This window comes from Phyllostomus hastatus, unplaced genomic scaffold (genome assembly GCF_019186645.2).
Source record: "Phyllostomus hastatus isolate PE091 unplaced genomic scaffold, TTU_PhHast_1.1 phas_contig_549, whole genome shotgun sequence".
NCBI lineage: Eukaryota > Metazoa > Chordata > Mammalia > Chiroptera > Phyllostomidae > Phyllostomus > Phyllostomus hastatus.
The window spans coordinates 398,696-413,204 of NW_025333907.1; the positions used below are offsets into that span (position 1 = coordinate 398,696).

The following is a 14,509-nucleotide window of genomic DNA, read 5'->3' on the forward strand; positions in this document are numbered from 1 at the left end:
GTGAGATATTATATGTAGCAACCCTGAAAATCCAGCCTATGATTCCTGTAAGGTAGAAGTCAGAACTACAGATTTCAGAGTGAGTTTATACCTGCAGTCCTCAGGCACTAATCAGGTCTCATTACCACTTACTTGCATTAAATGCCAACTACTACTGTCAGTTAGGATTACAGTACTCTCCATGAGGAGTCATTGGGGACTGTGCAGGCCTAGGGCCCCATCTCTCTTTACTACCTCAGCTCAGGCTTCAGGTACTATGCTTCCCCCTTGTATTGCTTTAGCATCGAACCTGTTTCAAACCCAGAAGGGTCATTTTTCCAATATAATCACTTACCCAAACTCCTGCTACCCAGCCTTGCTTGCATGCTTTGCCTTTCAGACTGAAGTAAAAAACACCTGTGACTTCTTCCAGCTGCCAGGATGAGGGTCAGTGTGATTGATGGTCACCATAGCTGGTAGTGTTGTGTGAGAGAGAGGCACGAGATATGGGCTGTGGTTCTGTGACCACACTTCCCATCAGGGCAGCAATTATCTTTTCACCTGCAGTGGCAATGAGAGAACAGGCTTGGGAAACTGAGACTATTTCTGAAAAACATTTTCTTCAGTCACTAGTTACTGGAAAGAAAACAAACCCAGCTGCATGTTTGTAGTTATCTCCAGAGACTGTTGCATTGTTTGGGAGAGGCACTTTCTCCTTCTTGGTCTTTTGAGGCAGACTAGGACTCATGTGGACAGAGCAAGAAACACATTTGACATGCAAGGGAATTTTCAGGGAAGCACATAGGTGTCTCGTTGGATTTTTTGCACTCCTGAGTTTTCCTACCCCAGAGTGAGTTCTTTCTTAATACTTCTTTTGCTTAATTTTTATTGTTGACACGATTAGAGATCTTCCCATTTCCCCCCTTTTATTTATTTATTTTTAATTTTAAAATATTGTATTGATTTTTAGAGAGAGGAGAAGAGAGAAAGAAAGAGAGGGAGAGAAACATCAATGTGTAGTTGCCTCTCACACGCCTCCAACCGGGAACCTGGCCTGCAACTCAGGCTTGTGCCCTGATTGGGAATTGAACTACCAGCCTTGAGGTTCACAGGCTGGCGCTCAATCCACTGAGCCACACCAGCCAGGGCCCATTCTCCCCTTCTTTGACAGTTTCCACCAGCATCACCCCTCCTTCCCTCAGGCCATCACCACACAGTTGTCCGTGACTATGGGTCATGCATGTATGCTCTGGCTAATCCCTTCACCTTCCTTCATCCTGTCCCCTCTTTCCCTCTGGTAGCTGTCAGTCTGTTCCATGTATCTGTGCCTCTGTTCCTATTTTGTTCGTCAGTTTATTTTGTTCATTAGTTTCCACATATAAGTGAGATCACTTATGGTATGTGTCTTTTTCTGACTGGCTTATTTTCATTTAGCATGATAATCTTCAGGTCCATCCATGCTATTGCAAAGGTAAGATTTTCTTTTACAGTATTCCATTGTGTAAATGTACCACAGCATTTTTATCCACTCATCTACTGATGGGCATGTGGGCCTTTTCCAGGTCTTGGCTATTGTAAATAATGCTGCAATGAACACATATTCTTTTATTTATTTATATATATATATTTTAAAAGATTTTATTTATTTATTTTTAGAAAGAAGGGGAGAAACATCAATGTGTAGTTGCCTCTTGCACGCTCCCCGCAACCCAGACATGTGCCCTGATTGGGAATCAAACCAGTGACCCCTTGGTTCATGGCCAGCACTCAATCCACTGAGCCACACCAGCCAGGGCTGAACACATATTCTTTTGAAGCAGTGTTTTGGGGTTCTTAGGATATATTCCCAGAAGTGGGATTGCTGGGTCAAAAGGCAGTTTTATCTTAAATTTTCTGAGGAAAGCCCACACTGTTTTCCACAGAGGTTGCAAGGGAAATAAAGATAAAAAATAAACAAATGGGACCGTTTTAGATGGGAATTAAGTTCTTCCACAGGATCAGGGAGAAAGCATTCCAAGGACCCACACACTGGTGATTGTGGGGTTGGAAATGGTTTATTTGTGTGGAAATGGAAGCTGTCTTCTGGGTTTCCAATGTCTCATCTCCCTCTGTCTGCCATAAAAAAAGTCCAGCCATGTCCTCAGCAGAGCCAAAGCAAAAACCAGAGTTTTGGCATCATATTGAAATCCAGTCCAGTCCAGCATCTTGCTAGCTTAGGGTGTGTTTCCAGCTGCAATCCATTGCTTTCTGTGGAGCCCATGTGGTCTGCTCTAGGCCCCGGTAGCTGCTCCACTCACATGGTCAGGTGCTCCCGAGCAAGAGAGCACATGAATGCACAGATGAGTGCACCACCAGGAAGACAAGAGAAAGAGAGAGAGCGTCTTTGTTCCCCTGAGATTATATTACCTTGGACTTGTATAAGACCAGGTGTCCTTTCAAATGAACCACTCAACTTTCCAGGCTTCCTTGGGCTTTGGGTGGGTCCACTGCCCAACCAATGCCTTTTTTCCCCAGGTTAAACTGACTGGCCTTTTTCATTAAGCACCTCCCACTGTGCATTTTGACTTCTATTTTGTGTGTGTCTGTCTTCCCCCTTCTCCTACCTGTCAGTCTGGTACCAGAGCGGGGAAGGGAAAAGTGTTAATCCTTTTGGTGGAGCACAGTGCTATAACTCCTGCAGTGTGAAGTTGTAGCTGGCTAGCAAGCAGGCTTATGTTCTCCATTTTTATTAAGCTCAATGTCTAGTTCCCTTTGCTACCCTTTTCTAGCTAAATATCAATGGTAACCTGACTACACCAAACAAAAAAGGTTCTACACAGCAAAAGAAACCATGAACAAAATGAAAAGGGAACCCACTGAATGGGAGAACATACTCCCCAAGGACACATCTGATAAGGGGTTAATCTCTAAAATATATAAAGAACTTATACAACTCAACACCAGGAAGACAAATAATTCAATTAAAAAATGGGCAAAGGGCCTGAGTGAACATTTCTCCAAAGAGGACATGTGGATGGCCAATAGACTTATGAAAAGATGTTCAATGTCACTAATCATCAGAAAGATACAAATTAAAACCACAATGAGGTATCACCTCACACCTGTCAGAATGGCTATTATCAGTAAATCAACAAACAAGTACTGATGATGATGTGGAGAAGAAGGAACCCTAGTGCACTTTTGGTGGGAATGCAGCCTAATATATATTTTTAAATACATGGCATTTATTGTAGCTATAAAATATCACAAATAAGTCTGAGGAATCATCCAGCATCTTACTGTTTCTATAGCTGAACAACTTAGCTCTTATTCATTAGCCTGCTGAACTGTTTCTTTTTCAGAGGCACAGGTACCATCCAAAAGTTTTCTGGTATCTTAACTGTTGTGGCTTGCCGAATCAAAACCGCTGAATTGAAATGTATTCAATGTTGTTCCCTTCAAGAATTAACTCGTTTTTCTGGGCTTGAGGTACTGAATAAGCAATGCCTTGACTCATCCAAAACCTGCAGGTGTATATTTCACCCAGGAAACCTTTAAATTCAACAAGAGACCCATTCTCCTGGTAATGATGTTGATGTGGAAGTGAGCATAGACAGAACTCATCTGGTAACAAAAGCCCAGTATAATACCCTTGACCATGTCCCACACATGACTGCAGATAGAGCCAGTGGTGGCCAGTTTCTTTTTGTTTCCTCACCATTTATTACCCTGGAGAATTTCTCACTCTTTTATCATTATATGTCCCTTTACCTCAGTGGATACTGGTCAAGGTCCACAGATTTGATTTGTCAGGTACCTGAATTTAACCAACCCCTCAATCATTCTCTCAAGGGGAATTCCAGAGACAATGGCAGCATTGGGGTGGACACATTTTCTCAATAAATTTGATTGCAAACCTGTTTTCTTCCAGGACATCACCATCAGCCTCACAGACCCCAGGTGGGCAGAGCTCAAAACAAAAGCTGCCAAATACACTGACCACTGCAAATATCCTCTGCTGGGTCCTGAATGTATTGCTAAATATTAGGGTTCCTGAGACATGATTGACAAATGGAATAACAAAACCCTGTGGACTTCGGATACTATACTTCTAAACTTCATGACAAGGACACAGACTTACTATACACATATTGACACCTGTCCATGATGTTTTGTGTTTGGGACTCATGATTTGCAACAATGGGACCATAGTTTCCATTCTGTGCATATATGAGCAGCAGGTTCAACATATTCATGGGGCCTAAGTGTTCCCCGATCCTCCCCTGAGACCAGAGTTACCCAGAGAATCCTCTTCCTGATGAGCACCTTTGTATCTGTTTATGCCCTGTCCTGCATTGGATCCAGTAATTTTGCAAATACCATGTTAGTTCTAACAGTTTTTATATGAGTATACTTAGATTTGCTATGTCAATAATTACATCTGGCAATAACAAAAATATTGGATCTTTATGTCCAATGCTGTATGCTGTAACAAAGTTTTGTTTTCTTTTTAAAAAGATTTTATTTCTGTATGTATTTATAAAGATTTTATTTATTTTTAGAGGGGAAGAGAGGGAGAAAGTGAGGGAAACATCAGTTTGTGGTTGCCTCTCACACCCCCCACTGGGGACCTGACCTGCAACCCAGGCATGAGCCCTGACTGGGAATTAAACTGGCAACCCTTTGGTTTGCAGGTCAGTGCTCAGTTCACTGAGCCATACCAGCCAGGGCAAGAGTTTTGTTTTGAAATAATTTTATTTTTAGATCACTTTGAATGTCACAGCATAATTATGGCAACCCCCCTGTGATCGACAACCTGCACTGGAGTGGTCCACATATTGCAATGAACCAATATTGACACTACATTATTGACCAAGTTTGTAGTTTACATTACATTTCACTCTTTGTGTGACTTTTTTTTCAGTTTTGACAAATGTATAATGACATGTATCCACTGTTACAGTATACAGAATTATTTTAGTAGCCTGAAAAGAACATGTGCATATGTATTTACCTCTCCCCCTGTTCCTCTTCCTAACACTAGCAAAACCAATCTTTATTTTCTCTAGAACTTTGCCTTTTCCAGAATGTTATGTTGTTGGGATCATACTGTATGCAGCTTTTTCAGACTGGCTTTATTTGCTTAGTAATATTCATTGAAGTTTCTTTTGTTTATTTTTAAGGCTGGATAGCTCATTTCCTTTTAGCACTGAATAGAATCACACTGCTTGGATGTGCCAGAGTGATTCATCCTTTCCCTGTTGAGAAGCATCTCGGTTGTTTCCAAGTGTTGGCGGCTGTGAATAAAGCTGCCATGAACAGCTGTGTGCAGGATCGTGTATGGGTGTAAATGTCCAACTCATTTGGGTAAATAGCCAGCAGTGAGATTTCTGGATCATATAAAGGATATTTAATTGTGTTAAAAAAAAATCTTCTTCTCTCTTGCATAGTGACTGTCCCAGTTTGCATTCCCAGTAGTGCTGAACAGCTGCTGTTGCTCCACCTACACAGGACGATTGGGTGGCATCTCTGTTTTGGATGATGTGCACTCTGATAGATATGGAGGGCTGTTGCATTGTTTCAGTGGTCAGTTCTCTAGTGATGGCTGCTGGTGAGCAACTCTTCACATGCTTATATTCTATGGAAATGTCTTCTTTGGTGAGGTGTCTACACAGATATTCTGTCCATTTTTAAAATTGGATTGTTTTCTTGTTGAATTTCACATTTTCTCCATATACTTGATGACAGCCCTTGAATCAGATATATTTTTGCAAATGTAGTTTCCCAATCTGTGGCTTGTCTTCTCATTTTTGATGGTGTCTTTTATAGAGGATAAGCATCTAATTTTAATAGGCTTCAGTGTGCAATTATTTTCTTCATGGATCATATCTTTGGTGTTGTATTAATATCTGAAATGTTATCACAGAACCGAAGGTCATCTACATTTTCTCCTATGTTAGCTTCTAGGAGTGTTTTAGTTTTATCTTCTACATGGCAGTCTATGATCCACTTTCAGCTAAGTTTTGTGAAGGATGTGAGGTCTGCATCTAGATTTTGTTTATCCTTTCATGTACATGTCCACTTGTTCCAGTGCCACAGATTCTCCATTGACTTGCCTTTGCTCCTTTGTGAAAGAGCCATTGACTATATTTTTGTGAGACTTTTTCTGGGCTCTCTGTTTTTTTTTCAATGACCTATTTGTCTATATTCTTTCCCAGTATCATGAGGTATTAATTTATGTAGATTTATATTATCTCGAAGTTGGGTAATGTCAGTCCTGATCTTTTCTTCTAATTTAATAGTAATTTAACAGTAGTATTCTAGGATTTTGATTGGGAGTTAATCAAATGTACAGATCAATTCAGGGAGACCTAACAGCTTCATGATACTAGGTCTCCTTATCTAAGTAAATGGCTATAGGCTGCCCTTGATCATAAGGTAATAGTTTATGGGTGGCAATATTTGCAAATATTACATTACATGGTTTCTGATACTAGGCATACATGAGATTTGTGAAACATTAGTAGTAATCTTTTTAAGATTTTAGAAAATTATTAGATAGGTTATTCTTTGATACGTTTGGATGGCCTAAGTAGCATTGATTTATTTGCTGTTTAAGAGTAGTAGATGCTGCCCTGGCTGGTGTGGCTCAATGGATTAAGTGATGGCCTGTAAACAAAAATATCATGGGTTCGATTCCCAGTCAGGAGATGTGCCTGGGTTGTGGGCCAGATCCCCAGTAGGGGGTGCAGAGGCAACCACACATTGATGTTTCTCTCTGTCTCTTTCTCCCCCTTCCTCTCTCTCTAAAAATAAATAAATTAAATCCTAAAAATGTAGTTTTTAAAAAAGGGAGTAGTTGATTGGATTGTTATCCTGTAAACCTGAAAGTTCAGTTTCAATTTCTAGTCAGGGCACATACCCAGATTGCAGGTTTGGTCCCAGTTAGAGTCCTTATGAGAGGAAACTGACCAATGTTTCTCTCTCTCTCTCTCTCTCTCTCTCTCTCTCTCTCTCTCTCTCTCTCCCTCTCTCCACTCTGTCTCTCTCTCTTTTAAAAAAGGAGAGTAGTAGATGCTATTGATAAATCATATCATCAAGTGCTGTTTTGATGAACAATATGGAAGTTGCTCAGCTCAGAAGTTGTACCTGTTCTTGGGGAATATTGATAAAATATATATTCCCAGAGATAGCCATGCCAAACAGACTTTCAAATTAAGTGCACTAAGTCACACAAAGCTTACATGGATTCTAAAGTATGTCTCATTTTTTAAATTTCACTCTTCTTTCTTGAGGAATCCAGCTTAGGTCCTTGAATCCTTCCATCTCTCTGCTCATAACCTTTCTTGTTTTCTAGTTCTTAGACCAGACATCAATAGATAAATATTTGGAGGACTAGTGAACTTTTTAGGGAAGCACAGAGTCCAGTGGTAAAAGAGTCACTTACTGCCATCCCCTCCCCTGTCAGATCTGAACATTTCCTGCTTCTGCCACTGGGGACCCTGTCTACCTCCATGGGTCACGGAAAAGAAGTTGCTCCCACACAGGAGCCCTGACTCTTTGCAGAGCCTCGCTAGAAACTTATAATTGTTTCTGGGAATTGGAAACTGGCATGAAGTTTTTAAAAATAGTCTCAACTGGCCCATTGTCCAGTGTCACCAGAGGTACTGGTGAAGTGGTAATTGCATTTCTCTGGGGAGGTGAGGTCACAGAGTCACAGACCCTTATCACAACGTGGGCTGCCTTCCCCACTACACAAGCCAGATGTCCTGACCGTCACCCTGAGCTTCCCCTGCTGGCGGCAGAGAAGGCTGGGGTGAGTGTTGTCTGTGTCTGTCTGAGCGATGCAATGTGTAAGGGAATGAGCTGTATCAGGATCTGTGCCTGGGTTGATCCTCCTGTCAGGAAAAGTGGTGTTTCTGTGTGTAGAAATTGGTTGAGTATCAGAGCTACACAGGAAGGAGCCATAATTCCTGAGACATGGGCTGAGATGATAGAGAGAGACTAGAGGTTGGAGACCCTGCACCCCTCTCTAACTGTTCCCAGTGTTCTTTAATGTTCCCTCCTTAATGGCAATTTTTAGAGGTTGTCCCACAAAGTAATGAACTCTGACTTTTATGACCATTAAAACTGTAATTCAGAAATTAGTGTGTTTTATCAAATCACAGAGAAATTTATATGATTAGTATAGTTGTCTCAAGTTCTGTGCATGTGTAAGCTTGATGTACATAATTGCAAAATTTATATCTCAGTGCAAATCATGTGAGTGTCATTTGCTGAACTATACACTATATTAATTTTTCTCTTATTTAGGCTTGGTATGTCTAATAGATTTAGTAATTATGTCTTTCCTGAATGTATTAGAATCTATTGATCGAGGTGGGACAAATTTTTTCTTTTTTTGTGACGTTTGAAAAAATACTTTCAGGAAAAGGTAACTTCACATGGGAAGAGTTTGGATAGCAGACTAAGAGCTTCAGCAGTTTTTAGGTTCAAATGTATCTTCTGATATTTCATCTGGTTTTCAATATACTAACATCATATTCAGGCTCATCCTCTTGTTTCTTCTCTTCCTACTGATTTGATGCCCAAGATTTTAGGCTTTGAAATACCAAAGTGCATACTTGTTTAGATTTTTTTCATTTCTCAATTCACATATTACTTGATTTCAATTATTCTTTCGAAATAATAAACAAATAATTGCTGCCCTGGCTGGCGTGGCTCAGTGGATTAAGCGCGGGCTGTGAACCAGGCATCGCAGGTTCGATTCCCAGTCAGGGCGTGTGCCTGGGTTGCAGGCCACGACCCCCGGCGACCGCACATTGATGTTTCTCTCTCTCTCTCTTTCTCTCTCTCTTCCTCCTTCCCTTCTCTCTCTAAAAGTAAATAAATAAAATCTTTAAAAAAAACAACAAAAAACCCACAAATAATTGCATGCTCTCTAATGAGAAATAATTGGTCCTACCTTTATTTTATACCTCTTATTTAAATTACAAATCCCACATTTTAGGGAAAAATGAAATTTATACAATAATTTCTGTAGTGGGTGCCATGTGATTATTTCTGAGACTCTACTAACGTGGGTCCACATCAGGAAACTCAATTTGTTCATCAAAATATTCGGTGCATCTACTTTTTTTTAGATTCCTGAGAGAGGAAGGCAGGAGAGAGAGAGAAAGACATTGATATGGAGAAACACTGATCATTTGCCTCTCTCACACACCCAGACCAGGGACTGAACTGGCAACCTAGGTATGTGCTCTGATCAGGACTCAAACCCACAACCTTTAAGTTTACATAATGAAACTCCAACCAACTGAACCACACTGACCAGGGCTGCATCTACATTTTATTAAGACTGCTTCTTTTTCATTCACAAGTGATCTTGAGCAACAGAACAAATATTTTAACAGAAATGAAAAAAGGACATTATCAAACATGAAATGAATCTCAAATATGACAATGTATGCGAGTATCTGGACTTTTTCAAAGACAAAACCAGTTAGCTAGGAGAGTATAGCACAGTGGTAAACACTGATGTTATTGCAACCAGGCTACCTAGATTCAACGCTGGACTATCCCAATATTTAAATGCGTCATATAACCTCTTTTTAGTCAAATTCTCCTTGTCTGGAAAAGGAAAATACTATTAGGTCTTAACTCAGACTCTTGTACACATACAGTCTCGTTTTTTATGCAGAATCCTCTCTTTATAAATGTGCACACGGAACTCTGGGAAATAAAAGAATGGCCTCACCGGATCTGAAATACACAATGATCTTCCTGTGTCAGATGCTCATTGGAATCCTGGGGAATTTCTCACTCTTATGTCATCACATGTCCCTTTACCTCAGTGGATACAGGTCAAAGTCCACAGATTTGATTCTCAGTCATCTGAGTTTAACCAACTCCTTAGCCATTCTCTCAAGAGGAGTTCCAGGGACAATGGCAGCATTGGGGTTGACACATTTTCTCAGTGACTTTGGTTGCAAACTTGTTATTTATGTTCAGAGACTAGCCAAGGATATGACCACGGGCAACACCTGCCTCCTGAGTATCTTCCAGGCCATCACCATCAGCCCCATGAACCCCAGGTGGGCAGAGCTTAAAGCAAAAGCTGCCAAATACATTGGCCCCTCCAATATGTTCTGTTGGATCCTGAACATATTACTACATATTAGGGTTGCTCAGCACATAACCGATAAGTATAACAATGAAAGCCTCTAAAAAATTGTGGACCTCGGATACTGTGTTTTTGAACTTTATGCTAAAGATGCAGACTTACTATATATAATATTCATATCCATCCATGATATTTTGTGTTTAGGACTCATGGCTTGGGCCAGTGGGACCATGGTTTCCATTCTGTGCAGACACAAGCAGCGTGTCCAACACATTCATGGGACCAAAGTGTCCCCCAGATCCTCTGCTGAGATCAGAGCTATCCAGAGCATCCTTGTCCTGGTGACCACTTTTGTATCTTTTTATACCGTCTCCCTCTTTATTCACATGTATTTTGTTCTTTTTCAGAAGACCACTTGGTGGCTGATGAACATCTCTACCCTAATCAATGCATGTTTCCCACTGCCAGCCCCTTTGTCCTCTTGAGTTGTGACCAGCGTGTATCCAGATTCTTCCTTGTGTACGCTGGGAAACTCAAACTGTTGCCACATCCCTTCAGAATAGCATAAATTGTTTGCTTCTCACTGTGTTCAGTCACTTATGTACTCTTCATGCAAGGAAGCTTGAGTAAAATTGGAGTCAGTCTCATTGCCTATGGAGTTTTGATTAAGACAGAGATTCTGTTGCAACAATAAATAATTAATAATAATAAATGAAATCTTGTTTTATTACATTCTAGTAATTATTATGTAAGCACTTGTGATTATATTTTAATAGTGGTTGTAGTCAAGTTCAGAGTCCGATGAACAATAAAACAGTCCTGAAATAATACAGGGAAATGGTTTTCCGTGCGTAATCTTTAGTGTAGAACATCAATGTCCTCAAGATTTACTGTCCATGTGATAGTAAGAACAGTGCCTTGAAAAGGAACTTCATGTGGGATGTGTCTCAAGAATCTCAGGGTAGAGGCTTCAGTGTCCCTGTATTTTCATGCAAGTGGTTTAGTTGAAGCTGGAGGGAACATTAGGTGTTTGTTATTAGGGACAATGACAGTCAAGTATGAATATGGTGCCTTACATTCTTGGAGAAGTAATGGTCATTCAAAATGAGAAAATGGGTATCAGGAAAGATGAACACATTAAAATATTGTCCATTAAATGTTGGGATAGTGAAATTTAGGGGACAAAAAATAATTATTGAAAATACCTGCCGGTTCTGGCTGGGTAGCTCAATTGGTTAGAATACCGTCCCAATACACCAGGGCTGTGGGTTTGATCCCCAGTTGGGGTACATGCAAGAGTCAACCAATGAATGCATAGAAAAGTGGAACAAATTGATGTTTCTCTCTCTCCCTCTAAAATCAATAAATAAAATTTAAAAAAGAAGAAGATACCTGCCTAGACAAAATAGTTCTACATAATAAATGTACAAAAATGTTTCTGAAGCTTTATGAAGAAATGATATACTAAATGGACATGGCAGCGCATTTAAATAAAAGGAGATTGACATATATTCTTAGTTGGAAAGAGCATAAACATTCAATTTTGACAAAAGTAAGGTGTGAGGCAATTAGATCCAGTCATATCTCAGTAGATTTTTAGAATATTAAATTGCAGTGGAAAAATCAACAGAACAGCTTTGCAGTGTCATAGATTATAGGTTGTTTTGTTCTCATTCTCATTTTTCTAAAAATGTGTGATTTGTATTTTGATTTGTTAACCTATTGATTATTTTAGTAGAATGTTGTTCAGCCTTCATGTTTGTGTCTTTTTTAGATTTCTCTTCATAAATCACTTATAGTTTTATACCATTGTGACTGGAGAAAATGTTTGACATTACTTCAGTCTTCTCAAATTTACTGACACTTTTCCATGGCCCAACATGTGGTCTATGCTGAAAAATGTTCCTTGTACACTTGAAAAGAATGTGTATTCTGCTTTTTATTTTCAGTGGAATGTTCTATAAATATCTATTAAGTCCAGCTGCTGAAATGGCCCTACTGTGGCCTACATCCCAAATTTCCCATGTTCTCAGTTTGCTCAAACTATGACCCCAGCAACCCTGTCAGCACAGCCAAGGCAGACCAGGCACGGCTTGCCCACAGGGCTCCCCATGTCTCATACCCACTCCAGATACAGTTCCAAGAAACCTCCCAAGGTGGTCCCAGTGCAGCTTGTCCTTGGGATGCCTCATGGTCCATGCCCATTCCAGTACCAGCTGGCCTGCCTAAGACAACTGGCACATTAAATCAGCAAAGGGGAAACTCCCATACAAGGCCACTCCTTCACGGTAGAGTGGTTGCTGTTTTGCCTAATTCATGAACATGAACTTGGAGGGACTGCCAGAATGAGGAGACAGAGGAATAAGTTCCTAACAAAAGAACAGGACAAAGTTCCAGGAAAGGAACTGTGTGTAATGGAGAAAAGCAATCTACTAGATAATGCAGTTCCAAATCATGATTATAAAAATACTGAACAAACAGGGGAGAAGAATAGATAAACTCAGTGATAAATTGAACAAGAATTTATAAATTTAGTCCTGGCTGGTGTGGCTCAGTGGATTGAGCACCGGCCTACAAACCAAAGGGTCACCAGTTTGATTCCCAGTCAGGGCACATGCCTGGGTTAGGGGCCAAGTCCCCAGTAGGGGGCACATGAGGGGCAACCACAGTGATGTTTTTCTTCCTTGTTTTCTGTCTAAAAATAAATAAAATCTTTAATTTTTTTACTTTATAAATTTAAAAGGAATAGCATGTGGGATGTTCCTTCAAATTTCAAAGTAGAGGCTTCAGTGTCTCTGCGTTGTGATGCAAGTGGCCTGAGGTGAAGCTGGAGGGAAAATTAGGTGTTACTATGGATAGTGAGAGTCAAGTTGTGAATATTGCACCTTACATTCTTGGAGAAATGGCAGTTGTTCAAAATAGGGAAATGTGTATTAAGATGAGCATATTAAAAATACTGTCTATTAAACATAGAATAGCAAGGGATAAAAGAGAACACAGGACAATATGTTAGCTGATATATAAAGACAGTATAGGTGGAAGCAAACATTAAAGGAACATTTTATGTCCCCGTGATAAAAATGAATCAATTTTCACGTCCTTTAGAAGGTAGATTGCTCTGGACTAGGTCTTGGTGCCAATTTGCTGGTGGATGAGAGACAGATTTAAAGAGGGATTTCTGAACTTCCAATTTGAGGAGACAGGCTTATGGAGAAAATTTTATCAAGCTAGGATTAGTAGAAAACTAGAAATTTGAAAGCCAAAGACATGGATCTATTCAATGTTCTGTTAATGAGTTTTATTGCTTTTGAAATCACCAACAGAGCAAAATGGACACATTGAGAAGAAAAAGGTAGTGTTAACTCAACATGGAAATAAGTTAATGTAACTATCACTAAATTATCCGTGGTTGCAATTTTAAGGTATTTTTTTTATTTTGAAATAAAATTAAATTTGCAGGAATGTAGCAAAGGTAATATAGAAAGTTTATGTATTCTCCTCACCTGTTCCCCCTGTTGTTAATGGCTTACATTTCTACAACACCTCTCAGAAAACAAAGAAATCAACATTGACACCATACTGGAAATTAAACTGTAAGCCTTATTTACATTCTGCCAGTTTTAACACTAACAGCTTTCTTTTTTTCTCCCCTTTCAGGATTCTGTCCAGGACACTACATTTTAATTTGCCAACGTGTCTCTTGAGACACATCTTTCTTTTTCTCTGAGTCAGTTTCTCAGTGTTTTGCAGTTTTTCATGACCTTGATGTGTGTGAGGAGCACTGGTCACATACTTTTCAGAATATCTCTAACCTTTGGTTTGTCTGGTGTTTTTCTCTGATTACTCAAGGTTTATAGGCTTTTAGGAAAACATCTCATGTCCCCACATCATGGGGATCATGGGGATAGCATCACTCATGATCCCCTTGTATCAGGGGATCATGCAGATAGCATCACTCATCACTGGTGATGTTAACCTTGATCACTTGGTTACCAAGTGTTGGGCATGGTTGCACGTCCTCCCTCCACTGTGAAATTACTGTGTGTCCATTTTTGTTCTTCATTGATTGGAAGGGAGTCGGTCAGTTTAGCTCAGATGTAAGTTGTAGGAGCAGCTGAATTAATTTCCACCTCCTGGAAAGAGGAATTCTGTGGATACCACTAGGCATTCTTCTTCAGGAAAGATTTGTCTTTGCCTATGAGGGGTTTTTTGGTCATTTTTCTTGTTTGCTTATTTGGTGCTTTCAGTTTTACATCCCACATACCGGTGAAATCATAGGATTCTGTCTGACTAATTTCACTTAGCATGATATTCACAAGGTCTGTCCATGTCACAAATGGGAGTATTCCATCTTCTCTTACGGTGGAGTAATATTCCCTCACATATATGTACCACATCATGACTGTGGGTGGTGGGCACACAATGCAA

At 40.0% G+C, this 14,509-nt stretch overlaps 1 protein-coding gene and 1 pseudogene across 1 annotated transcript; both read left to right on the top strand.

Moving 5' to 3' along the window:
• Nucleotides 1–3,627: 3,627 nt before the first annotated feature.
• Nucleotides 3,628–4,223, top strand: LOC123824117 (annotated as a pseudogene).
• A 5,482-nt stretch (nucleotides 4,224–9,705) lies between these two features.
• LOC123824118 (vomeronasal type-1 receptor 2-like) lies at nucleotides 9,706–10,649 on the top strand. Its single transcript, XM_045847230.1, is given in 2 exon segments — nucleotides 9,706–10,531; nucleotides 10,534–10,649. Coding segments are annotated over 2 exon segments (942 nt in total).
• The last annotated feature ends 3,860 nt before the right edge of the window (nucleotides 10,650–14,509 follow it).